A 27,999-nucleotide genomic window follows, 5' to 3' on the forward strand; every position below is an offset into this window, starting at 1 on the left:
AAACTATCCCAAAATCACTTGCCTCACTATAGTTCCAAGTGCTTGTGGTTACCATTAGGGTTTCTCTAGATGTGTGTGTGTGTGTGTGTGTGTGTGTGTGTGTGTGGTTTTGTACACTGCATAAAGTTTACCCTGGTGTTATTCAAATGCTGATTTCTTTGCCCCCATATCTTGACCCAATCTGAACATGGCATTGTAATACCTATACCAAGAATCTCCTGTAAACAATTATTGTCATTTCTTCTCTGCCTTGTCAATAAATGCTGATCATCCAATGGCTGAGCAGAACAGAGAACAGGGTGGGATGGGAGAGAGGGCGAGAGGGAGATTCAAATCAGCGAGAAAGATGGAGGATTTGAAGTCACGAGGAAGGGGTCCAGAGAGAGAAACACACCTGAAGCCAAAGAGTTGGATCAATAATAATATGTAAGTATTATGGGATAGGGCTGGGAGGTAGCCCGATTAGAATAGAAGGCTAAGGTAGATTAATTCAATCTTTACATTTATATTAAGAATAATTCATTTACATTGTGCATGTGTGTGTGTGTGTGAGAGAGAGAGAGGGGGGGGCGTGTATGGGTACCCACACTACAGAGACCAAAAGAGGACATAGGATTCCCCAAAACAGTTACAGTTGTGAGCTGCCCAGTGTGAATGCTGGGGACTGACCCAAGCCGCCATGCCTGGTTTTAGGATGATCTCTGATAGAGAGGCACTCAAAGCATTTGCTAATGTCTGAAAATGGGAACCTAACCTTAGTACACTATGTACTTCTCTTTGGTCATTGTTGTTGTTGTTGGTTTTGGTTTTTGAGACAGGGTTTCTTTGTGCAGTCCTGACTATCCTAGAACAGACCAGGCTGGCCTCAAACTCGGGTATCTGCTTGCCTCTGTCCCCTCTACCCGAAAGTGCTGGGATTAAAGGTGTGTCCCACCACTGCCTGGCTCCTTGCACTTCTTACCCTCAAACAGATTCTGCTGTCCAGGACGGTTTGCAGAGGGTCTGTAGTCCCAGCTTCTTGATCAGCTGAGGCAACAGGCTGATTACCTGAGTCCAGGTGTTTGAGAGCAGCCTGCGCAACAGCGAGCCCTCATCTCAGAGGAAGAGGCAGGGCTGTGGATGAGGTCACTGGGAGAGCACTTGCCTCACATCCTTCACCCCAGCACTCAGGAGGGAGAGACAGGTAGATCTCTGAATCTGAAGCCAGTCTTACCTACATATAGAGTTTCAGGACACCTAGAGCTGCACAGTAAGACCTCAACTTAAGAAACAAACAAACAGGGCTGGTGAGATGGCTCAGCAGGTAAGAGCACTGACTGCTCTTCTGAAGGTCCGGAGTTCAAATCCCAGCAACCACATGGTGGCTCACAACCATCCCTAACAAGATCTGACTCCCTCTTCTGGAGTGTCGGAAGACAGCTACAGTGTACTTACATATAATAAATAAATCTTTAAAAAAAGAAACAAACAAACAAACTCCACGATCCTCTCCTCTATCCATGCTGGGGTTTTAGTTAGCTTGATCTAAACAGCTCTTGTGCATAAGGTCTCAGCCACTGTAAGTTCCTATGTGCAACAACAGCCTTGTCATATCCAGCAAATACTCTCATTCTTACCCCCCCCCCATTTCTTCCTTGGTGATATCTGAGCCTTGTGGTGAGAAGGGATATTGTAATGTAGCCATCCCATTTACAGCTGAGCCTTCCACATCTCTTATTCCCCGTATGCTGGTGGGTTGTGGGCCTCTATTAATCTCCATCGACTGCAAAAAGAAACTTCTTTGATGAGGGTTAAGAGATGCACTGACCTATGGATATAAAGATAAAAACCTTAGGAAGCTGTCTAACACTATGACCATTTAGCAGAATAATAGCACTAGGATTTTTTAAATTTTCTTTTCTCCTTCTCCTTCTCCTTCTCCTTCTCCTTCTCCTTCTCCTTCTCCTTCTCCTTCTCCTTCTCCTTCTGGTTTGATAGGATCTCATTGTGTGCCCCTGGCTGATTTAGAACTCAAATGTAGACCAGGTTTACCTCGAACTCCCAGAGATTCATCTGCCCCTTCCTCCTAAGTGCTGCCATTAAACTTTCTCCAGCCTCTTTCCAACTCTCTCTGAAAACAGCGATCTTACCCCATTTCCTTCTCTAAAACTCTTATTTCCAAATCAATTCAACACAAACTCAGTAATCTGATCTCAAGTCCTTCTACAGCCTCCATTCAGTTGAACACATACTGCATTCTCAGGCACCGCTGCACCAAGCCGGGAAAAGTGATAGGCTTAGTTTCCACACAACACGCGGTTTGCTTTTATCTGTCCAAGCTTCGACACACCTTTTTGTGTCCACCTGGATTTCACGTCCCCACTGTCTCTAAAATCTCATCCTCCTCGTTTCTCCCGCCATGACACCTTCTGGTGCTCAACTTCTTCCAATTACATAATAGTTATTCATGCAGTTATTGTATTTCCACACTGGATTTTGAATCCTATTGAAACAAAATACCAGGGCTAGAGATATGGCTCAGTTATTAAGAGCACTTGTTGCTCTTACAGAGGACCAAAGTTCAGTTCCCAGCACTGACTTAAGGAGCTCACAAATCCCGGTAACTCCAGTTCCTGGGGATCTGACATCCTTTTCTGGCTTCCATCAGCACCTGTGTGCACAGTGGTACACACACACACACACACACACACACACACACTCACACACACACACATTTTAAAAGAATCTTTTAAAGGAGTGAAAGTACCACATTTTAGTGAGCCCCCTTATCAGCCATCTCCGTGTAAGTCATTTGCATGCACTAACAGATTCTTATTTGATCAATGCCTTACGCTGCAGTTTTCCCACTCAACGTTACAAAAAGTGTAGCTTGGGGAATCACGCTATTGATGGCAAAATCAGACTCCTCCCCAGGTTAAAATCGTACTTGTGTAGCTAGTACAATGTACACCACATTGTACTTGGGAGTCAATCTGTGCATATCCTATTAACATGCCAAACACAAAACAAAACAAAATTAAAAACAAAAAACCGGTGTCTCCACGTAAACAAACGTTCTGAGAGGGTTTGGATAGAGAGGTTGGACGGTAATGAGAGAAAAGGATGGTTTGAGAATTCCACTGTTAGGTTATGAGGCTTTTAAAACGAGCATTTAAAGTATTTGATTGCTAAGCAGGGGTATTTATTCTTCTCTTTCTGGTTGTTAGTACCTGTCATTTGTCACTCTGATTTTATTGTCTTGATCCCTGAGGATCAACCTTCTTTTCTATTCCCACAGCGTTTAACGAATTGCTCAACACACAAAGTGCGTACTTGTTGATTTTAACGTACGTGTGTTTGCGTGCGTGCACAGCAACTGGGCAGAGGACGTGGGTGTGGGATGCAGGAAACATTCCTTTTCCTCATTCTTTTTCCCTTAAGCAGCTGCAGCCTGCAGGCTTTCCGTCTAGGCGGGCAGAAGCAGAACCACTGACCCTTTAGCAAGTTGTCCCTCACAGAACAGGTGTCTCCCCCGCCTCTCGGAGGAGAGGGATGGCTGGCTGCTTAGTGACATGGGCCGCCGACCAATGAGAAGTCAGCCTCGGGCAGCCTCACCAATGGCCGTCCGGGGGGCGGGCCCGGTTTCCTGAGAGCCGGGCGGGCCAAGCTGGTCTGCGGCCGCGGTGGAGTCTCCGCTGCTCACGCTGCCCGCCGCGGCTTCAGCGGCGGCGCCGTTCCCTGGCCGCGCGGCTCCCCGACGCACGGTTCGGGCGGCTCCCGGCGCGGCGCGGCTGCCCCGGCGTTCGGGTCCCCGTGGCCCCGCGGCTCCCGCCCCGGGCTGCAGGGCGCACAGGTGGGCCGGTGGCCGCTGGGAGATAGGCCCCCCGGGGGCAGCGGCGGACCATGGCGCGGAGACCTGGCGTGCCGGCTGCCTACGGGGACGAGTTCTCCTTCGTCAGCCCGCTGGTGAAATACCTGCTCTTCTTCTTCAACATGCTCTTCTGGGTGAGATTCGGGGGGTCAGGGGGCACCCGGACTCTCGGGCATCTCTGGAGCGCCGAGGGGGCTGCCTGAGGCTGGGAGGTTTGGCCTGGGCTGCCCGGTGCCCAGGAGCGTGTCGAGTGGTGCTTCGTAGTTTTCTGAGCTGGTGACACTTGGGGGCATTTCTCCGGGGGAGGAAAACCACAGTGGCGCCGTGTCAAAAGGGGACGTTAAGAGGTGGGCAATCATCCTTGCTGCCAGGGATGAAGCTTTAGCAGGGATGAGGATCTGTGTCAGGCCATGAAATAAAAAGGGTTTGGGGAAAGAAAGAGCTGGCTGGACAGCCCCATGGGCATATTTCATGGTTAGGGACTTTCAGGCCTGGGGGCTGGAAGGCCCGACTGGCCATACGGGGCGCGGGGCGGGGGTGGAGGGAGAGAGAAGGAAGAGAAACCCCAAGCCTTCCTTCGCCCCAGTTCCTCAGGGGCTTGTGTCAAGGGACTATATCTGTCCCTTTTGCAGGCCTCGGGTGTCTGCTCCTGTCAGGGCTGAAAAGGGTTAAGAATGGTCTCCAGGTCCGATGTGTACCCCAGCATGGCCCTAAACTTTGCCCTACCTTCTTCAAGACCAGCTTCTCTACTTGGAGCTGACAGGCTTCAGATGATTCAAATAGGATTTTGTTGTTGTTGTTGTTGTTGTTGTTGGGCTGGAAGCTATGGCTCCTTTCAGAATCTTTTGTTTGGGGTGGAAAAGTGTAAACAATATTAACCCCGAGCTCCTGACACCTGGATTTCCGTCCCCTCTCTACCATCCTTATTGATTTGACTGATCTGGGTAAATATGTTCAAGTCCACAGGCCTGCCCTTCCTCCCAGCAAAAATCTAATGCAGTGTATTGGGGGATGGCAGGAGAGGGCTGAGAATTCAGGGGGAGGGGGAGCCCATTAGAGAATGCTAGCTGAGTCCTGTTTCATAGCCAGAGAGTGCGTGGGCCCCTCTGGATTTGATAACAAGGGGAAGTCCTTCCCCATCTCTCCATTCTTCTGCCAGCTTCTACTGCACCAAAGCTGCAGCCCAGAAGCCTATCATCTTTGCCTCTTTCAGCCTGAGACCAATAGTTCAGATTTGCCAGAGGGAATAATAGTGGGCCTGAACGGCCTCCTGGGAAAAGGCAGATCCAAGGCCACTGCTGGAAAGGTTTCACAGGGGCCCTGGTGTGAAGCACAGGCACAGGGTACATAAGTGCCAGCCTATTGGGACAAATGAGAGACATCCCAGAGGGTGGTGATGACGCTCACTCTCAGCCATTGTACTCTTGGGAAGATTGAAGTTTTGGGCTTCTGTCACAGTCTCGGTTTTGGAACTAGAAAATCCAGCAGTTGCTGAACTTCCACGGTTTTATACAGGAGAAAGTTAAATCGCAACAACAGTCAGGATTTTCACCCGTGGCACCAGCTGGTTAGCAGGCTTGGGCTGGTGATTTTCAATTGAGCCAGCATGTGTGTAGGGAAAGCCCGGGACTTGGATGGCTGCTACTGTGGCTGGGGTAACCAGTCAACCCAAGTTCTCTTGGCCTTACTTCTGCTTCCCTGGGAGATTTGAAAACAGCAAAAGCCCTCTCCACCACCCTGCAGGGCTGAGGGAATGTACTAAGGGGAACTCACCACAAAGGGGCAGGCACTAGTGAAACCACCTTCAGTGGGGCCTCACATGGGCTTCCCGGCCGAGGCCTTGCTCCTTTGGAGCCTCACTCTTACCTGCCCTCCTCAATGCCGGCAGCCAGTGCCTCTGTCACTCGTGTTCACGATCTCACAATCGCTTTCTTGGATTGTTTGCTTCCACCCTATGCCCTTTTATCAAACAAATAACTTTGGGAGGTTCACAGTCTGGAAGAGAGCCAAGCTCATAGGCCCATTTACCTTGGTGAAGAATGTAAACTATATAAATAAAATAATAATAATAAAACATCTTAAAGATGTAACCACAAACGCCTCATGAAGGCCTTTTGGCATCTGCACACATGGGTGACAAAATGCTCTCTCACCTGCTTGGAAAGCACTTGGATAAGCATGGTCCCGCCTAAAACCTAAAATAAGATAAAATAAAAAATGCTTTGTTTGAAATCAGAAGCTAGACATGTTGGTACTACCCCCAAATTAGAGCAGAACCCCCATTTTGAACCTACTACAGATGCAAAAATGTTGGTGGGTCTAGAAATAGTGTCTGGAAGGACAAGAGGCCCAGTTTCTTTCTGGCACCCACTTACTGTGTGACGCCAAGCCAACATATCCGACTCTCTGTCCTTAATCTTTTTCCTCTAAAGGAGGAATTTGTCTATTTCTGTGAACTATTTATAGATGAATAAATCACTTTGGGAACTGTTTTCTCTCTCTAAGACCTAAAGGATCTAAGCATGAGTCTCTCTGTCTTGGTCCCTGGGACGCTGGCCTCCCTAAGGGATGGTGAAAAGATGGTACTGTTTAGGCAATACTGCTTGTCACTTCTCTCCTAAGCCCAGAGCTCCAGTTTTATTCTACACACGTGCAGCTATCAATACAGGGCCACTTCTCCAGCTCAGAGCTCCTCTCTGTTCCCATCCACTTTAGGGACTGGTGACCATGTGATGTCCCTTGTAGGCTTCCAGTGTCCTAATCAAATAAATTTCCCCTTTCTGCTTGGAAAGCACCCATGGCTGGGACAGTTGGACCACTTTGCAGGCAGAGTGCATGTCTGGCCTGCTCCTGGGGAGCTATGTAGGGGTAGACTTTGTATCTGTGCCTGAAACATGTTAGGAAGGTAGCCAGCATCTTCTGGGCTCACACTTGGGGATGGCAGCAGGGGCCCTGACCCCCCAGGTGTCTGGGATCTGCTTCAGAAGCTGGTGCCTCCCTTGGAATCAGAACCAATCCTTCCTGTTCATGTTTCAAATCTCATTTCCTCTTTGGCATGGAAGCTCTGGTTTTCTCCCCAGAATCAGGTTGCTGGGCCACTGGTCATTGAGTTTCCATAGTCTGAAAGTAACTGCTCCAAGATCCTAGAAGTTGTATTTAAACTCTTTAGAAGTAACTGCCTCCTTCCCTCCCTCCCTCCCTCCCTCCCTCCCTCTCTTGGTCACCTCTGTACTGTGTGAACACACTGATATGGGAAACAGTGTCCTAGGCGGGGGCACATGTTGGCGGGAGTATTATCAGTGCTACCCTGCTTCTCTCTTGCTGGTCCTTTATCCACTCTGAGCAGCAGGTGGGGTGCTTTCATTCCCTGTACTGCAGTCACATGCACCTAGACCCCGGCCTCCTGACTGTGGAGACTGCCTAATTTGACTCTGGATTCTTACTACCAGAGGCAGGAGTGAATGCTGAATGGATGTTTGTTGCCTGAGAGAGCAAAGCTTCTTGGGGGAAGCCCATGTCTTTTCTCACTCTTCTCCCTCATAGACTTACTCTGTGAGAACACAGCCCAGCCTTGCCTGCCTGAGCACTCATAGTGGTGAGGTACCCAACTGTGTCTTCCTCTACCTGACACCTTTCATCCTCCAGCCAGGTCAGAAAAATGAATGACAGCTGTCCTCTTGAGTAGCTCCCCAGTGCCTCATGTGATTGCCACCCTCCACATCGCCTTTCTCCTGTTGTCTGTGACACATGTGGATCCCATCTGGGCCTTCCCTAGGCCAGTCTCAGCCACTGGTGAGGAGTGTCTTTTACACTTCAGACCACACTCAATAGAATCATAGTTGTGCTGAGAGTGTTGACCTAATACTACTGTGTTACAAAATGCCATTTTGTACTTTACTATGGGGCAGCATGGCCATTACACGGCCTAGAGAAGCCGTAGGAGATCTGTTAACTTTGGACTCCTCGTCATATGATGATGCACGCCCTTTGAAAACACCTTTGCAATAAATGTCCTAGTTTGGATGAAGAAGCAGCAGTCATTGCAGTCCCCATCCTGACCCATTTATGGATGTCCTCCAGCACTGAGACTCATCCCAGAACACCTGGAGCACTCTCCTGTAACTGCTCAGAAGCCAGGCGGGAGTGACCAGACCTGACAAAGTCCTGCAAAGTCCTTCCATCTCTCCTGATCTGTGCTCTCCTGAAGGCTGTGTCACCCACCTCCTCTTCCCCCTGCACTCCTCCACCCACAGGCTACACAGGCTTCAGTAAATGAAACAATCAGAGTCTTGGTTTTGTTTTTTGTTTGTTTTTGTTTTGATTTGTCTTTTGAGACAGGCTGGGCTCAAACTCATTATGTAGCCAAGTCTGGTCTTGAATTTCTGATACTCTTACTTCTAACTCCTGAGTGCTGAAGTTTCAGAACACTTACACCACTGAGTGTAGCCTCTCCTCTCCTCTCCTCTCCTCTCCTCTCCTCTCCTCTCCTCTCCTCTCCTCTCCTCTCCTCTCCTCTCCTCTCCTCTTCTCTCTCTTTCTTCCTTTCTCCTCTTCTTTCTTTTTTCTTTTTTGGAGACAGGATTTCTCTATGCAGTCCTGGCTGTCATGGATTTTTTTTTTTTTCCTCTCCCCAGCTCCCTCTCTTTGTGTGCATGTGTGTGCGCACGCTCACCTGTGTGTTCATCTTCTACCTTGTTTGAGACAGGGTCTCTTATTCGATGGTGCCTGTGCTAGTGTGGCTGGCCTCAGAGCATCTAGGGTTCTCTTATCCCTGCTTCCCATCTCACAATAGGAGTACTGGGATTCTAGACATGTGCTACTAAGTCCAGCTTTCACACGGGCTCTGGGGATTTGAACTCAGGTCTTCATGCTTACTACAAGTTTTGCCTACTGAGCCATCTCTCCAGCCCGTCTTTTTGATTGGGACAGGCCTCAAACTTACAGAGATCTCCTTGCCTCAGCCTCCTGAATGCTGATGTTATAAACATGGTGGCTACCATGCCTGTCTCCAGATAGTTTTACAAAAACAACAGAAATGCCGCACTAGTGAATCCCTGTAACTCCAGCGTTCTGGAAGCTGAAGAAGCAGAGGCTCCTTCTGCCATAACAGACTCCACAGTGAGTTCAGTCAGGCCTGCGCTTCTACATGGCAAGTTCCAGGCCAGTCTGGCTGGGCACACAGTAAGACCTTGTCGCTAAAGAACAGACAAACTTCAAACCACCATAGGTGGAGATAAGAGCCATCACATCTCAAATGCCTTCTTATCTCCCTAGCAACTCTGCTCTACTGGGTCTTGTACTAAGTAGAAAACTAAAATTTCAGCATCTTTTTTTAAAAAATATTTTTATTACATATTTTCCTCAATTACATTTCCAATGCTATCCCAAAAGTCCCCCATACCCTCTCCCCCACTTCCCTACCCACCCATTCCCATTTTTTTGGCCCTGGCGCTCCCCTGTACTGGGGCATATACAGTTTGCGTGTCCAATGGGCCTCTCTTTCCAGTGATGGCCGACTAGGCCATCTTTTGATACATATGCAGCTAGAGTCAAGAGCTCCGGGGTACTGGTTAGTTCATATTGTTGTTCCACCTATAGGGTTGCAGTTCCCTATAGCTCCTTGGGTAATTTCTCTAGCTCCTCCATTGGGAGCCCTGTGACCCATCCAATAGCTGACTGTGAGCATCCACTTCTGTGTTTGCTAGGCCCCAGCATAGTCTCACAAGAGACAGCTACATCTGGGTCCTTTCGATAAAATCTTGCTAGTGTATGCAATGGTGTCAGCGTTTGGAAGCTGATTATGGGCTGGATCCCTGGATATGGCAGTCTCTAGATGGTCCATCCTTTCATCTCAGCTCCAAACTTTGTCTCTGTAACTCCTTCCATGGGTGTTTTGTTCCCAATTCTAAGGAGGGGCATAGTCAGCATCTTTTTGAAAGAATTTAAGAAGTGTACAATTCATCTCATGGTTTTGGTAACAGACTATGATTTAGACTGGTTTTTCTAGGACTGTGATTGGGGTTGAGGGAACCTCACTTTGTAGCTCAGGCTATCTTTGAACTCACAGCAGTCCCCCTGCCTCAGCTGTTTGAGTTTGGGGATTCCAGGCATGGATCATTATGACCAGTAACTGTTGAATTTGAACAGTTATACTATGGAGAGTCCTTATGGTCTTCCCTTCCTCATGCATTACCTTTGAAGAGAAAAACCAGCCATGCATGGTCTGTGGAAGACAAGGTCAGCCACATGACATGATGAGGAAAGGGCCCTGCTTACTCCTCCATTTCATCAAGGTGACATCGTCCAGTTCAGAGGGTACAAGCTAAAAGCCAGTGTCACACAGTGGTCTCCTCAGAATTCCGGGAACAGCAGTGCTGGATGACAGAGGCCCAGCATGTGCGGGTCCTGGGAAACAAGAGGAAGGGCCTTGCTTTGCTCTAGGTGGCTGTAAATTCCTCCAGTCCACCCAGAACCAGGATAGAATACCTGAGAAACAAAGTAGAGACTCATTTCTACTTCCTCTAGGCTGGAGTCGCTGGTTTTGGCTTTGGTAGTGCTAAGGATTTGGTCTGGGGCAGACTTGTAATCTTTATTACCGTCTTCAGAAGAGGGAAAGAGACTAATGGAGGGGCCACTCAAACAACCCCCAACTGTCTGCAGATGGATTATAAAATGTGGAGGTCACGCCAGCTGGAGGCCCTGCTTCTTCATTCCCTCTTAGGTGTCAGAGATGCCTCTGAGCCGCCCATCAGGCCTTGCTGGTGCCCTGCTATGTTCTCCTGCTTTCTCTCCCCTCCCTGAGCTCCACCTGCTTTGGAGATTGCCAGCTGCTCCCCAGGAGGACTGAGGGCAGCTGTTCTTCCTGCTTCACGATAGCCCCATGGGGAGGGCATGGGATCAGGGGTGACTGTGGTGTAGAGATAACCAGGCAGCCAGCCCAGTGGCTGTGGTCCGAAGGCTTTGATGACTAGAAGTCGGTTCCTTTCCCATTTCAGAAACTCACTAACTGAGCGAACTAGGCAAAGTCACTTGGATGCTGTGAACCTCAGCTCTGTAAAATGGAGACGTAAGTGCCTCTTGGTTGAGGCGAGATGTTAGTATATCTAAGTTTAGTCTGGGTCCGGCAAAACAACTCAGCAGGTAAAGGTGTCTGTCACTAAGCCAGATGACCTGAGTTCAATCCCTGGGACCCAGAGCATGGAAGGAGTGAAACAGATCCTCCACATTTGCACGGTGGCGTGCACTTGTATATGTTGACACACACATAAGCAAACAAGTAAGTAAATGAAGTTTTGTCTGGTGCTGGCTCGTGGCACTCCCAGGAGAAAGTTACTACTACTGTCCTTGGAAACAGCAGGGATCCCCTGCTGGGGTGGGCTTAGGTGGGAGGCCCTTAGTGAAGCCTCCATCAGGAAAGAAGAGAAGGGCATGTGGATGGGAGTGACTCCAAGGGCCAGCTTTAACTTTTTTTGCTCACAGTCTCACCATTAGCCATAGAAAGATGAGAATTATACTAACAATTAGTATTTTCTATTTTTTTTGAAAGCCTTATGTGTGTGTGTGTGTATCCCCTAGGAACAGGGCTCCACTCCTATCTCCCAGGGCCTCCTCAGGGTTTGGCAAGCCACCAGCAATCAATTTGCCCATAGTTGTTGACACTAAGCTTGGGAGCCTATGTTGGCTGCCTCAACTTAGGGTCCTGAACTAGTAGTACCATAGGGGAGAGAACAAGACTTATTTCCCTACATATATCAAACCGTGGGTGTCTTTTTCTAATTTGCAAGAGAAGCACAGCACTGTAATGGAAACATGGAAACTGTTCGTTTAGAGTACTTACTGCCTGTGTTGTTTTATGGCATGCAGAGACATATATCTAATAGAACATCATGGTAGCAAAATTATGTTTTTATGAGATAGGAATTAGTGTCTTGTGCTTCCTCAAAATGCAACAGTATCTGTCTTAGTCAGGGTTTCTATTCCTGTACAAACATCATGACCAAGAAGCAAGTTGTGGTGGAAAGGGTTTATTCAGCTTACACTTTCCACATTGCTGTTCATCGCCAAAGGAAGTCAGGACTGGAACTCAAGCAGGAGCTGATGCAGAGGCCATGGAGGGATGTTCCTTACTGGCTTGTGTCCCCTGGCTTACTCAGCCTGCTTTCTTATGGAACCCAGGACTACCAGCCCAGGGGTGGCACTACCCACAAGGGGCCCTCCCCCCTTGATCACTAATTGAGAAAATGCCCCACAGCTGGATCTCATGGAGGCATTTCCCCAACTGAAGCTCCTTTCTCTGTGATAACTCCAGCTGTGTCAAGTTGACACAAAATCAGCCAACACAGTATCTGTGTAATATTCCTGTCAAAAATGTGTAAGATACCAGGTGTGGTAACAAAGTGGGAGGCTGGGTGGGGAGGGGTGTGGGTGTGGGTAGACAGCCTCAGGAGTTCAAGATCATCCTGAGCTACATAGTGAGTCCGAGGCCAGTAATGATGTGGGCCCCATTTAAAAGTGTTACACCAGAGGCTGGAGAGGTGGCTTAGTGGTGAATAAGAGCACACTGGATCTTCTTCCAGAGGACCCGGGTTCAATTCCCAGCACCCACAAAGAAGCTTAAAACTGTCTGTACCTCCAGCTTCAAGAAATCCAACACACTCACACAGCCATATATGCAGGGAAAATGTCAATTCATATTAAATAAATAAATAAATCATTTAAAACCCATATCACCCCAAGCTTCCAGTCTAGCCCATCTCCAGTTTTACTAGTCCCCCCCCCCCCACACACTGGTCTGGGGTGCAGATCAGTGCCTCAGTCAGCCCACGTTGGTGAAGCGTCTTCTTACGACAGACGGGGATTAACACAGAGACCCACAACTGGACAACGTGTAGACAGTGAGAGACAGTGGAGCACAGAGTCCTACGTGGGGATGTCTTCATCAAGTCCCTCCCCTTAAGACCTAGGGGACTCTGTGGAAGAGGAGGCAGAAAGTTTGTAAGAGCCAGAAGTGGTGGATGGCTCCAAGGAACCCATGTCTTCAGGACCCAGCAGGGCTGATGCACATATGAATGCACAGAACCTGGCAGCACGCATAAAATGTGCATAGGTTCAAATCGGACGGCAGCCAGCACTAAGAGGGCAGGGAAGCCAGCAGCAGTTGATACCCAGTGGCAAAGGGAACATCACCTCCCCTCAGTGGACTCTCACTGAGTGTATCAGCCACCCTTCAGGACAGGCCCAGGACTGATGGCTAGCACAAGACTAACTCAGTGGTAGTCTGGGGACCTTTTGTTTTGGTTTAGCATTCTTTTGGCTTATTGGTCTTTGCTTGTTTTGACTTTTGGTTTTGTGGGTTTTGTTTCCTTGAGTTTCTTGTTTTTCTGGTGTGTGTGTGTCTGTGTCTGTGTATGTCTGTATGTGTGTATGTCTGTGTGTGTGAGAGAGAGAGAATGAATAAAGATGGGTAGATAGGGAGATGGGTGGTATCTGAAAGAAATTGAGGGAGGGGGAAACATGATCAAAATATGTTATGTGAAAAAAATTTTCAATACAAAATGCCATCCCAAAAACCTAAGTTTATAAAAGTAAAAAATTTAAGGGTGGCTTTTTATTTAAATAGACTTTTTCAAATTTATTTTTATTTATTGTGTGTATATGTATAAGTTAAGTGTGGGCATTCATGTGACATACATGTTTGAAGATCAGAAGACAGCTTGCCAGAGTTGGCTCTCTCCTTCTTCCATGTGGGCCCGAGGAATCGAACTCATGTCTTCTCATAGCTTGTCGGCAAGCCCCTGTACTCACTGATCCTTCACCAGCCCTTTTAAATAAGTACTTACACAGACCAGTTCCTCCAGGCTAACACCGTAGGACCGTATGCTGTATCTGTTACAGTCAGCAGCATTGCCACTAGGCTCTGAACTTTAATCAGGCTCCCTTAGTTTCTCCTATCTGTTCCAGATCCCACACTACATTTAGCTGTCATGTTTCCTTCCTCTTCCTCCTGGTTGTGACAGTTTCTGACTTGGTTTTGATGATGTTGTTGAGGTATTGTTGTAGGATTTTGTAGATGGTCCCTTTATGAGAACTGCCTGATGCCTGTTCTTGGTGTTCCTGTGGGTTTGAGAAGGAAGACCACAATGGCAAAGTAACATTTTCCTCCAGTGACTCGTCACCATCGTCCCATTGCTACCGATCGTGAACGAGAGGCTGAGGTGCTGTCGGTTGGTTTCCCCAATGTGCAGTTGCTTTTTCCTCCTCTGTGCTGTGCTCTTTGGAAGAAAGACTATGCACAGCACGCACATAAGGAGTAATGGGTTCTGTTCTACTTCTTTGATAGCTACATTTATTAGTTAGTCTCTATTTAGTCATTTATTTGTATTGATATAGGTACACAGACAACTGTTTTATACTATGGGCAGTGCTTTAATACAGTTACATTTTTAACTTTATTTTAAAGTACATGTGCATGTGTGTATGGCTGTGTATAGGTGTGCATGTGAGGACAAGTGCCCAGGGAGGACAGAGGCATAGGTCCCCTGGAGCTGGAGTCACTGGCAGTTGTGAGTCACCCAGTGTGGTTTCTGGGAACCAAACTTGGGTCCTTTGTAAGAACAATATGCACTCAATCATTGAATCATGGTTATTTACTCTGATGCTCTGGCCATTGATAGCTCATTCACTTGGTGCGTGTGTCTCCCCAGTGTGAGAATTCTGATTGTGTATGGTAAATGTCTCTGTGTATGAGCACCCTTGTGGAAGCCAAAGGAAGACACGGAGTCATTCCTTCTTTTCTTCTCTGCCTTATTTCCTTCCTATAGAGTCTCTCATTGGAGCTGAAACTCTCCGCTTTGGCTAGGCTGGCAGACCATCAGTCTCTGCAGACATGTGCTCCCCAGTGCTGGGTACCCGTGTGCTCAGCAGCCATACCCAGCTCTTACGTGGTACTGGTTCTCATGCTTGCCCAGCAGACACTCTGACCCACTGACCCAGCTCCCCTACCCCAGCTTTATTCCTCAGCGCCTTAGTTTCTGCCCCAGCCTGTTCCAGGCTCATCTGAATATATTTCTGCTCTGGCCCTGAACTAGCCCTTTCTCGCCGGAGTCCTGCAGATGACCATTTTCATTCCAAGGTGATAACTCATTTTGTATAAGAATACAGGGACTGGAGCATACAAATTATTTTATATCATCTGACTGACAGCTTTTCAGGAACATAAATTTTCCTAAAAGCTAGGCTCAGCTATTTTGAAAATGGTACCTAGCTTTTAAAAGTTTCTAGCCAGGCTTCATTCTGTCCATTATATGAAAACCCATTCTAAGAAGAGAAGTGACTTTATCTCTATCCCCTGAAAGCAAGCCATTGGTGGGATTCTTATGGGGATGTTGTGCTAAAGATTGGTACCATAGGGAGATTACCAGAGTGAGAGGGAGGTTGTACAGTGTTCACATGCTGCCACAGCACCATACACACTCAGCCAGATGTCCTTCTGCTCTTTCAGCTTCAGAGGCGAGTGTCTGAATCCTTGCTGGAGCTCCATACAGCTTTAAAGTTGATGGTGGTAATGTCTGCAGCACTAACCTTGTCATGGCAGCGGCTTTGAGGCTCCAGGGTGGGACGTGAGGGCAGGGATGGAGATGTGAAGGACAAAGCTGTGAAGAGCAGGTCTGGAGGGCTCAGGGGAGAGATATCCTTAACGATCAAGTTAACAATTAATAATATTCATGCCTCAATCTGGATCTTAATGTAACCGATTTTCTATCTTCCATTCCTGGTTGGCTGCACTTGAGGCTTAAAAAGTCCATAAACTGGCTGCACTGTGGGATCACCAGGAACTCTCAGAACTACAGTTGCTCGGGTCTCCTGGCCGGGGATTCTAAACTGCTTGGTTTGCAGGGCAGTCTGGACATGAAGAGTTGAAAAGTCCCCTCCACCTCCAGGTGCCCAGGTGGTTCTAATGCAGTCGAGAGCCAGTGCCCTAAGCTGAGGTTACACTAGCTTTCCCCGCAGGGTAACAGATCACAGGCCCTCGGCACTTATCTAACAGCTGGTGGATCGGGTTGGAATAGCACATTCGTTTCTGTTCTCCCAAACTTAATGTTTAAAACAACACAGATTTAATCTTTCACATTTCTGGAGATCCAAAGCTCAAAACAGGCTTTGCTGGGCTAGCACCAAGGTGTCTGTAATTCCATATTCCTTCCTGTGTTCTCTAGGGGAAATGTCCTTTCCTGCTCCTGCTTCTGCAGCTGCCTACATTCCTTGGTTCATGGTACTGCATCACTTCAACCTTGCTTCCACTATTCTGCCTCTCTCTCTGAATCTGCCCCTCTTCCTTCCTTCTGATAAGGTCTACTTGTGACCATATTGGGTCCTGGGCAGTGGCAGTGTGTGTGTGTGGGGGGGGGGGGGCAGAGGGATGAGGAGATCTTTAAATCCTAAATCACATTTGCAAAAAGTCTCTTTGGCAACATAAGATAATATATTCACAGGCTCATAGAATTAGGACATTATTGTCCCTGGAGGACATTGTTCTTTTTACCCCAGAAGATGGAGCAAGTGTTGTAGTTACATGCCCATGGAGAGAATTAAGTTGCCCTGTGATATGTAGCCTCTCCCTCTCTCCCATTCTTCTTCTCCCATCTCTGTCTCTTTTGTTGAAGTAAGGTCTCACATAGCCCTTACAACATACCCAAGGCAGGCTTGAGCTTCCGATTGTCCCATTTCTCCTTCCAGAGCTCTGGGACTGCAGGCATGCACTACCACACCTGCTGGCTTGATCCCTGTACAAAGTTATCCAATCTAGAAAAATTTTAGCATATGAGGAGACTAGGAGCAACAAAAATACAGAATACTCATTTTTAATTAAGTCCACAGTAATAGAATACTCACAACTGCAGTTCTGTGCAGTAGTGAGGGAAAGGCAGAGGACAGTTTTGTGGAGTGGGTTCCAAGTACTGAACTCAGGTTGCCAGACTTGCACACAAGTGCCTCTCCCTGCTGAGCCATCTTGCTGACCCAGGTGTGTTAAGTTTTCAGAGACATTTATTTGCTCATACTGTTAAAGGGCTCGTCCAGACCTGGCAGCGACTGGCATCCCTGACCTAGGATTTCCCTGTCTTCCCCCATGTTTCCTAAGCCTGGCCATGTGTTAGCACCCACAGCCCCACGTTCAGCTCGGTAAGCTGCCCTGTTTATCCCAAGCAGAAGATGAAGGCTAATAATATTTGGACCCAAGTCAGAGGAAGGGCCAGACCTGGGTGGGGGTGAGGAGAGCATGTTGGATCTGAGTCAGAGGATGGATCTGAGAAGTGGCCAGGAGAAAGCACTATGGACTCACACACTTGATCTTAGCCAAAAGGCCAAGAAACCATAGCACTATGGATTCACAAAGAAGCATTCCAAAGACTTATTTTTAACCCAGGCCTGGCATTAACTACATACTTGTCTTTTGCTAAATAGTAAAGAATGTTCAGAAATAACTCCCAAATGGAAAAATGTCTTCCTCACAGAGGGCTAGTTTAATCTCATTACCTGACCTAGGGCCCAGCTCCCTTCTCTCACTGAAGACCTCCCAGGTGGCTCTTTCCTGCAGAGTGTTGTCTCACAGGATGTGGGATCTAGCTGCTATACCCTTCCCTCCTGAGCTGGTCAAGCCCCTGCTGCTGAGACCTCTCCGCCAGAGCCTGGCCTAATCTATTGCCATGGTGACAGTGAGCTGCTGCTTAGCACCAGCCTGGAAACTGGGCTGGAAGCTGAGCGGAGAGCTGGGGCTACCAGGCACTCTTGGGAGCCTTGGAAAGAAAGACCCCTCTGGGGGCCCCTGGGAACCTCTCATGGGCTTTGCTCTTACAGGGAGGAGCCATGAAATTTGTAAGGCTTAAATTGTCTTCTTCCATATTGGAATCAGAGTTTATAAAGATTCCTTTCTATGGTAGAGCCAGTAAGCACACTCCTGCCTTTCACATTGGTGTGTACTTTTATCCTTGGCTTCCAATGGAGTTAGCTAGAGTCTGCGTCTGCCAGGAAGACCTGCCTGCCTTTTGATGTAGGTGAGTTAGAATTCAGAATTGAACACATCCTATATAGTCCTGTTGGTGATGGTATATAGTATTCAGTGTCAGAAATTTAGGTGATTTCCAAGCATTATTTTATTCAACTCTCACAACATTTTTTTTTCCGGACTGACGATATGGCTTAGTGGGTAAAGGTGTCTGTAGCCAAGGCTGACACTCAGCCCGAGTGTGATCCTGGGACACAGAGCAGAAGGAGAAAATCAGCGCCCGCAGCTGTGCTCTTCCTTCACGTGTGTGCTGCAGCAGGAGCTCACACATAGACAGATGTCAAAAATGGAAACGAACTTGTTTTTATTTATATGCATGTGAGCATTTTGCCTGCATGTGTGTAAGTGCCCTCAGAGGCCAGAGGTAACCGACTGGAGTTGCAGGTGGTTGTGAGCTGGCGTGTGGGTGCTAGGACCTTAAGCCAGGCTCTCTGCAAACACAAGTGCTCTTAATTGCTGAAACTTGTCTCCAGCCCCTAAAACATTTTTTAAGACATAAGAAACATAAGTTTAGTCAGGCAATGATAGCTCACACCTTAAATCCCAACACTTGGGAGATAGAGGCAGGCAGATCTCTGAGTTCGAGGACAGCCAGGGCTACTCAGAGAAACCCTGTCTTGAAAAACCAATAAGGAAAGGGGAGAGGAGGGAGAAAGAGAAAAAAGAAAAATAAAGTTATGATCATATTTTAGATAGTTTTGGCTGGAGAAATGGCTCAGTGGTTAAGAATGTTTACTGCTGTAACTCAGGACCTGCCTGGAGTTTAGATTCCAGCTCCCACACAAAACATTTCACGAACACCTTCATCTCTAACACCAGATCCAAGGATCTCTGTGCCCTCTTCTGGCTTCAGTGGGCACCTGCACAGACACGTGAAAACAGTCACATGTGAAAAAAAAATTGGTTTTGAGGCAGGCTCTTGCACTGTAACACAGGCTGGCCTTGAATCTTGTCTCCCATCTCAGCCTCATAAATGCTGAAATTAAATGCCATAAGTCATCACACCTGTCCCTTGTCCTTAATGCCGTCTTCACATGCAGAAATCAATGGCAACGGCTGTCCCAAATGGAGTTCAGTATTTGAATCTCTCAGAAGGCCATGCTTTGTTTTAATTGTGTCTCTGTGTGTGTGTGTGTGTGTGTACGTGTGCGTGTGCGTGTGTGTGTGTGTGTGTAAGTTTTGGTGTTTGTGATTGAACCCAAAGCCTTGTGCTGTAGCCCTGAGTTATACCTCCAGACCTGTCTGGAAGCCTGTTTTTAATCACTGTTTGTTCTATACTAAACTTGTACTGTCTTGATTCCTCCATCTGTGAAATGCGGACACTATCTGTCTCACAAGATGATTGTGTTATAGAGAATGAAGGAGAAAGTGCTGGGGAGTGGAAGCACCCTTAGCGGTGTTGGGTAGGGGATAGCTGCACCTGTGCCTGGAAACCTGGCCTCTCCTGACTCCTCTCCTGTTCCCACAGGTAATCTCCATGGTCATGGTGGCCGTGGGTGTCTATGCCAGGCTAATGAAGCACGCAGGTGGGTTATAGGTCTCCCTCTGCCTCTCCTCACCCTTGCTGCACCTCTGGCCTGCTCCAGCGCTGGTCCTGGGCTGAGGTCAGAGGAGCAGCCCCCTGAACCCAGTCTTACTGGGCCACTTCAGATTGGCAGTTCCCGTGGGTTTTCCTGAGCCCCCACCCCCTCCCAAGATCTGTCTGATCTAAGCCCTGGAGCGAAGCTAGGTCTGTAGAAGCAGAGAGCAGTCAAGGACTTGCCCCCCCCCCGCCCCCAGTGTGTCCTGAAGTAACTCAACCTTAATTCCCCTGCAGAGCATCTAGGAATTCGCCCAGCCAGTGAGCCCAGTGCCGCTCTAAGTCATCTCTGGAGCAAAAGCGGCTGCTCCACTCGTGATGCTGGAATGAAGGCTTTCCCTAGTTCTTCAAGTTACATGCCAGGACTCCTCCAGCACACTCTTGTTCTTTCCTGTGAGGAGGTCTTTCCCATAATCTCCACCAGACAAGGAGGTTCCCCCCAGAACAGGAAGAAAGTTTGGGTACACCCTCATCCTTTCCTGGGAGCCCCCTCAGTGGGCAGCAGACTCCGGCTGAGGGTCAGCCTCTCTCCCAGAAGCAGCCTTGGCTTGTCTGGCGGTGGACCCTGCTATCCTGCTGATCGTGGTGGGCGTCCTCATGTTCCTGCTCACCTTCTGCGGCTGTATCGGATCCCTTCGGGAGAACATCTGCCTTCTGCAGACGGTGAGTGGTCAGGCCGTGCAGAAAAGCCTTGCTTGCTCGTCTTCCTTGTGCTTCCTGCTCCCCTCTGCCATCCTATAGAGGTCCATTCTGTCCCCTCTGTCGCATCCTACCCTGTGCTGTCCGCCCCTCGATGCAGAGTTCTGCTCTGGGTGGCAGCGTAGGGTGGCCACCTCCATAGCATTGTCCTAGAGGCAGGAATCTTTGTTGTATTGGGGGTGTGGAGAAGAGTCTAGCTGCCTCTCATTGGCCCTGGAAAGGGCTGCTTCCCAGAGCAGTGACGCTGTTCCTTGTCTTGCCATAGTTCTCCCTCTGCCTCACCATCGTGTTCCTGCTGCAGCTGGCTGCTGGCATCCTGGGCTTCGTCTTCTCAGACAAGGTAACACTGGGAGCCTGGAGGCCTCTGGGTACCAGAGGGAGGAAGGGGAAGTTCCTACTGATTAATTAACCACAGCACATTTTCCCCTGGGAAGCATCAGCCTTTGAAAGGTTCCCCCTAGGGATGGATAAATGGCCTTTAACATCAATCTATTTAAAGAGAATTTCATGACTATAAGGTGTTTTCCTTTGACAACCTGATGCCATGGTGGGGGGTGGGGTGGGGTGAAGGGGGGAATCAATAAACATGAGGAACATTAAAATAACCTACATACTTAAATGGTAAACAACTAAGTAGCACCCAGGGATCAAAACCACAGACAACTTGAAGAGACTGTTACTCAAACCCTGTTTATTGAACTAGCTGTGGGAAGCAGAGGGAAGGCAGACCCTGTTCTGAACCATGCTTCCCGCATCTGGAGGTCGGCTGCCCGAGGCAACAGTCCTAATTAAGAACCAGCATTTCCTTTAATCCCAGCACTGGGAAACTGGAGGCAGAGTGATTTCCACTAGTTTGAGTCCAGCACTGTCTACCTTGTAAGTTCCAGTGTAGATGGGACTACTAGTAGTGAGAAATCTGTCTATTTTTTAAAAAGGAGGAAAAGTGTAGCAAGGTGTATTGGTGTATCCCTTTATTCCTAGCATTCAGGAGGCAAAGGCAGGTGGATCTCTGAGTTCCTGGACAGCCTGGTCTACAGAGTGCATTCCAGACCAACCTGAGCTACCTAATAAGACCCCACCTTGAAAACAAAACAACACCTCCCTCCCAAAAAAGGGGGGGGGGGGAGAAAAATGAATCAGAATTCCATTCTCAAGTTATAAATAGCTACCAGGAATAAAATACAAGACTATGAAATAATGTCACAGGAACAGAAGCCAGGTGTGGTGGCACACACCTTTGATCCCAGTGCTCTAGAGGCAATCCAGGCCAGCCTGATCTACATAGTGAGTTCTGACAGCTGGGGCTATATAGAGAAACCCTGTCTCAATAACAAACACACACAAAGCCCTAGGAAAAAGTAGTTGAGCAGAGATAGACCATGGTACAAGCAACTAGGAGCTGCTGAGCTGATTTGTAGTTGACAAGTCCTTCTGGCTTAATGAAGTAGATCTCAGTCTAAAGAGCAGATTTCTTGTGTCCACTAGAGGTCAGTGTCTCCACTTAGTGAGCCCCTTCCTGCTAAAACAAAACAAAATTCCCTCACTGCACCAGTCAACAAGTATTCTGGGTACTACTACGCAGAGGTAGATAGAGGTAGGTAGAGGTAGATAACACTGCATTGTTCTGAAGGACCGTTCTGAGAAGCTGTGATGTCAGGAGCACTGTTGCCCTGGTCCACTGGTACACCCAGGGCAGAGTGGATGGGCCTGAAGCAACCAACGTCTTCCCTTGCAAGATCTCCTTCAGATTAAAGATGAGCTGAGGGAATATGAATTGGTAGCTGCCCCAATTTTAATTTTAGTCTGTGATTCCCTGCCCCCCCCCCAAACTCTTGGGAGGCAGTTACTAATACCTTTTAGTGACATGGGCCTGACAGTGACAGGGCTTCTCAGTTTTTAGGCCTTGGGATGAATTTTGGTAGAGTGAGGCTCTCTAGTGAGTTAATGACCCACAGGGTGAGATAGGGCTATCCATTGTATAAAAAGGGAGGCGGGCATAGGAGCTGGTGGCAGGGCATAGATATGTATGGTGGAGACTGGAGCCGGGACAGTACGCAGGGACTTAGGGCTGTTTGGCTGCACCAGCTTTAGTGGCTGTTAGCATGCACCCAGAGAAGGGGGAGAACCTTACCAAGCCTGTGCTGATCCTCTGGAACCTGGCACGAGGGAGGGAAAGGCTACCCTGGGCCTCTGACCCTACAAAATGTGCTGTGACAGTAAACCATAGAGGTATCTGGAAAGGAGAGCAAAAGACACAACCAGTAGTGTTGGTGACTCTCCCAATGCTGTGATAAAGCACCATGGTCAAGGAAACTTAGAAGAGTCTCTTTGGGCTTACCGATCCAAAGGGGTAAGTCTGGCGTAGTGGGGAGACGTGGCAGCCACAACGGGTATGGTGGCAGATGTAGGATGCTGAGAACTCACGCCCTGAACAGGCAGGAAACAGAGTGTCTTGGGAATGGCATGTAGCTTTTAAACCTCAAAGCCCACACCTAGTGACATACTTCCTTCAACAAAGCCACACTACCTACACCTCCCCACCCAGTGCCACCAACTAGGCACTCAGACATCTGAGACAATGGGGGACATTTTTATTCAAACCACCGCAAATGCTGATCTGGGTTTGCTGTTATTTCTGAAGGGATTAATAATTATGAATTAATCCTGTGTCCTGATTGTGTCTGGCAGGCTCGGGGGAAAGTGAGCGAGATCATCAACAATGCTATCGTGCATTATCGAGATGACCTGGATCTGCAGAACCTCATCGACTTTGGCCAGAAGAAGGTAGCAGCCAAGTGTGGCGTGATCACCCAGTGCCCTGTGGGTAGGGGTAAAAATGTTACTGCAAGAAACGCCTCACTCTCCAGGCCAATGGACTTCTTTTACCTGATAAATAATGTATTCTAAGAAGGGCTTTGTGGGGGCAGGTACTGCTAAGGGCATAGAATGTTACATATAGCATTGCATATATACATAATATACATATACATATGTGTATATATACACAGATGTATATATTACAATATATACATATGATACATATATATAATATATATGCTTATATAAAGAAGAAGAAAGGAAAGATTATTAGTCTTACAGAAAGATTCTGGAAGAATTAAAAAAATTGTAAGGGATTACCTATAGGGGAATGAGGAACAGTCAAAATTTATTATATATCACATTAAAAATTGTGACCAAATATATGTAATCAAAAAATACTATTTTGTGCCAGGTGGTGGTGGCACACACCTTTAATCCTAGCACTCTGGAGACACAAGAGCAGGTGGGTCTCTGACTTCTAGGTCTATAGAGTGAATTCTGGGACAGCTGGGGCTACACAGTAAAATCCTGTCTCAAACAAACAGAAAACAAAAGCAAAGGCCATTTTGTTTTGTTTTGCTTGGTTTTGTAAAATCAGGAGTAGAACCCAGAGCTGTGAACACCATGGACAAATACTCTACAACACTGAGATATACCCATAACCCAGAATTTGCCATTTTATGTATTAAAAAGATTTACATTAAGTGGATGTATTGACACAACTTGTAATCCTTCTTAGTTGGGAGGCTAAGACAGAGTTCAGGGCCTACCTGGGTTATTCAGTCAGTTCAGGGACAGCCTGAGTAACTACTGAGACGCTGGGGTTATAGCTCAGAGATGAGCACCTGCCTCGTATGTTTGAGGCCCTAGGTTCAATCCCAGCATAGAAGGGGAAACATTGGGCTGGAGAGATCACTCAGTGGTTAAGAGTACTGACTGCTATTCTAGAGGTCCTGCAATTCCCAGCAACCACATAGTAGCTCACAACCATCTGTAATGGGATCTGATGCCTTCTTCTGGTATGTCTGAAGATAGTTACTCATATAAATAAAATAAATAAATCTTTAAAAAAGGAGGGGGTTGGCTGGTGAGATGGCTCAGCCGGTAAGAGTACCCGACTGCTCTTCTGAAGGTCCTGAGTTCAAATCCCAGCAAACCACATGGTGGCTCACAACCATCCGTAACGAGATCCGACTCCCTCTTCTGAAGACAGCTACAGTGTACTTACATATAATAAATAAATAAATCTTCTAAAAAAAAAAAAAAAGAGGGGGCAATCATACTGTATGTAGCCATAACCACCATCTGTTAGCGGAACTTTTCCATCTTTGCCTGTATGGTAGTGCACACTGTCCCTTCTATTTGAAAAGATGGAATTGGAAAGATTAGCAGTTCAAAGCTAGACTTGGCTTCATATTGAGTTTCAGGCCAGCTGGTTACAGGAACCCCCATCTCAACAACAAAACCAGGCAAAAATCTCTTCAGGACAGTGAAACAGCTCAGTGGGTGAACCTGCTTTTTAAATTGTTATATATAAGTACACTGCAGCTGTCCTCAGACACACCAGAAGAGGGCATCAGACCTCATTACGGATGGTTGTGAGCCACCATGTGGTTGCTGGGATTTGAACTCAGGACCTTTGGAAGAGCAATCAATGCTCTTAACCGCTGAGCCATCTCTCGAGCCTGAACGTGCTTTTTATAAAACCCGGACAGAGAGCCTGAGCTTGATTCCAGGAATCCACTGTGGAAGGGGGGAACTAACTCCCAAAAGTCGTCATCTGGCCTTTCCTTATACGCCATGGCACGTGTACACACAGGCGCACACACACACACACACACACACACACACACACACACACACACACACACACACACCTTTCCTTCTTTCCCTGCTGAACTGTGCCCATTAAACTCTTTCCATTTCCCTCTCGTGGAGGCCACCACCATTCAACCCCCTGTGAATATAACAGCCTGTGAATGGGATTATACCTATGTGTCCTGTCATGACTGACTACTCTTACTTGGCATGTTGTCAGGTGTCATCCATGCTGTATGTAGCATGTGTCAGAATTTCCCTTTTTTAAGGCTAAATAGTACTCGGTGTGACTGCCTCCTCGTTCTGTTTATCCATGGGTGGACACCTCAGTCACTTTCACGTTTGGTGTTCTAGTTTAGGCTGCTGTGACTCAGTTACATTTTGAATGACGGCATCTTCAACAGCAGTGCTGCATCTCTGTTCTTCTGACTCAGCAGCCCTCAGCTTTGAGACCCAGTTTGCTTCCGTGGAGTAATTGTGAGCTCCTGATACTGAAGATTTTTCTTCTTGTGATTTTTTTTTTGTTAGTTTTTGTTTTTGTTTTTCAAGACAGGGTTTCTCTGTATAGCCCTGGCTGTCCTGGAACTCACTCTGTAGACCAGGCTGGCCTCGAACTCAGAAATCCGCCTGCCTCTGCCTCCCAAGTGCTGGAATTAAAGGCGTGTGCCACCATGCCAGGCTTGTGATTTTTTTCTTATGTCAAGGTTTTGGGTTTGGATATTTTAAAAATATTTTTTCCCTTGGCAGTGCTGGAGTGAATCCAGGGGTCAAACACTTTAAGCATATGTTCTGTTGCTGAACACCCCTGGTCCAAGCCAGTAATCTTGAATATCTCCTTTTCCAGACTGTTTTATAGGTTATAAATTCAGAACCTTCTCTCAAGAGGTAAAATCTGAATTCTCAACCTCTCTCTCTCTCTCTCTCTCTCTCTCTCTCTCTCTCTCTCTCTCTCTCTGTGTGTGTGTGTGTGTGTGTGTGTGTGTGTGTGTGTGTGTGTGCATGCGCGTGTGCACAAGCCAGCTGGAGTATAAAGCACTAAGTTATAATGAGATAAAGAAGGAATTAAGAGAATTTCTTTTTTTTTTTCCATTTTTATTAGGTATTTAGCTCATTTACATTTCCAATGCTATACCAAAAGTCCCCCATAGCCACCCACCCCCAGAGAATTTCTTTAGTGAAAGAACGGAGGAGCTTGGGGCCCTCATGTGCTTGGCAGTACCTTGAAGTTACAATGGAAGCTCAGCTTGGTGAGTCCCCTGGCCGCCTCAGTGTGGGGGATCAGTGATTCCTAACCTTTCTGGTGGGCTGTGTTGCAGTTCAGCTGCTGTGGAGGGATCTCCTACAGAGACTGGTCTCAGAATATGTACTTCAACTGCTCGGAGGACAACCCTAGCCGGGAGCGCTGCTCTGTGCCTTATTCCTGTTGCTTGCCCACCCCCAACCAGGTGAGCAAACACCGCCTGTCATTTCCTCACGAGTAAGCTCCAAGTTACTTCCTGGGCAGAAAAGCTGTTATGGTGACACTCCTTCCCGAGCTTAACCAGGTGGCTCTGCAGGTTTGTCTTCACCCTACTGCGATGGTCGCTTCAGCCTTTTACTCTGAGCCCACATGGGACAGAGATAAGGGGAGGGTTGGGCCAAGAGAGCTCAAAGGAAAGGAGTTTTGTATTTAGCCAGTTTTACTCCAGTGTTCTCTACAGACATTCACTAACAACTTAGGGGGGTTGGGAAAGTTGGCAGGTTTGTCAGCCAGTGTTTCTTGGTGTGGGAGTACCATTTGGCTTCTCAACATTTTCCTCAGGCAGTGATCAACACGATGTGTGGCCAAGGTATGCAGGCTCTGGACTACTTGGAAGCTAGTAAGGTCATCTACACCAATGGCTGTATTGACAAGTTGGTCAACTGGATACACAGCAACCTGTTCCTGCTTGGTGGTGTGGCACTAGGCCTGGCCATCCCCCAGGTAACTTACCCTGCCCAACTGGTAGGTCTCACACTCTGCAAAGGTTGTCATTTGTGGAGACATCCAGGGGTCAGTGGGGTACTGACATAGCAGAGGGACCAGAGAGGGATGTGCTTGCTGCGTTGGAAGGACTGAGCCTGGGATAGCAGGACAGTCCCCCCCTGATTCCTTTCTGCCCTTTGCAGCTGGTGGGAATCCTGCTATCCCAGGTCCTCGTGAATCAAATAAAAGATCAGATCAAGCTACAGCTCTACAACCAACAGCACCGAGCTGACCCGTGGTACTGAGAATCCTTCCTGCGCCTCCTTACCATGGCGACGAGCATCTCACGGACCAGCAGCAGAGGGTGCTGAGAGCACCCAGTGCAGATTTGGATTCCAGCCCCCAAATGAGGGCCCAGTGGAAAGAAGCAAGCTCCAGAAGGCAGGACACAGATGGCTCAGGTCTCCGAAAGATGTGCCTCATCTCCCCATCCTAGCCTCAGCATTGTCCGAGGTTTATTTCATGCTGTTTGTAACCTTGAACATTTGAGTTTGTGTTTTTAGTTTCCTCTGGGCAGAGGTGTGGAAACTGCAGCGGCACAGAAAGCTGTAGGATTACTAGCTGCATACTGAGGCACAACAGACAGCTCTGTTAGGGCTGCTGCTGAGCTAGGTGGACAGAGTCTGCTGCCAGGGAGTCCTGGCTGTGCACAGATACTGGCAGCCCTGCAGGAGTCCAGTTGGCACAATTCCACCTCCAGAGAGGCTGGGAGTGCAGCGGGCAGAGCAGCGGGAGCCTAGGGAACCTAGGGGTCGGATCGGGACCGCAGGGCACATGGGGGATAGGAGTGAAGGGGGTATGTTTACCAAATGCTTGCCTAGCCGCACTCCCAGGTAGTCAGAGTGAGCTATATCCTGCTCCTCCCTCGTCTCCATGGAAACAAGGCTGCAAGGGCAAGGGGTATAACAGCAGCCAAATTCATCCTCACCCGCTCTGTAAAATGTTTGGAACCGTGGTCCCTAAATTCTGCGTGCCGGACTAAGCCATACATGCCCTTGAATTCCTCTCTGTCTGGCCTTCCCGCCCCAGCAAGTGGGGTTTTCTTTAACTTGGCAGAGGAGTGGCACCACCACCCACCCGCATCCCCTGCACCAGAACTCAGTGTTTCTACAGTGTAAGAATCGGGAATCTGGCAGAAATGGCAATAAAAGTTTGTTGACATGGGC

At 47.9% G+C, this 27,999-nt stretch overlaps 1 protein-coding gene across 2 annotated transcripts; it reads left to right on the top strand.

The window, feature by feature from the left end:
* The first annotated feature begins 3,653 nt into the window (after positions 1 to 3,653).
* On the top strand, positions 3,654 to 27,998 carry Tspan33 (tetraspanin 33). Of its 2 annotated transcripts, none has more exons than NM_146173.3 (8): positions 3,654 to 3,984; positions 19,381 to 19,438; positions 20,027 to 20,154; positions 20,456 to 20,530; positions 22,879 to 22,974; positions 26,145 to 26,273; positions 26,630 to 26,791; positions 26,977 to 27,998. In NM_146173.3, exons 1-8 carry the CDS (start codon positions 3,883 to 3,885, stop codon positions 27,076 to 27,078), a joined length of 852 nt encoding a protein of 283 aa, NP_666285.1. In that variant the 5' UTR covers positions 3,654 to 3,882; the 3' UTR covers positions 27,079 to 27,998. The 2 variants fall into 2 exon arrangements, with proteins under 2 accessions (NP_666285.1, NP_001288336.1); NM_001301407.1 differs by having other exon boundaries at positions 20,030 to 20,154.
* Position 27,999: the final 1 nt, after the last annotated feature.

This window comes from Mus musculus, chromosome 6 (genome assembly GCF_000001635.26).
Source record: "Mus musculus strain C57BL/6J chromosome 6, GRCm38.p6 C57BL/6J".
Taxonomy (NCBI): Eukaryota; Metazoa; Chordata; class Mammalia; order Rodentia; family Muridae; genus Mus; species Mus musculus.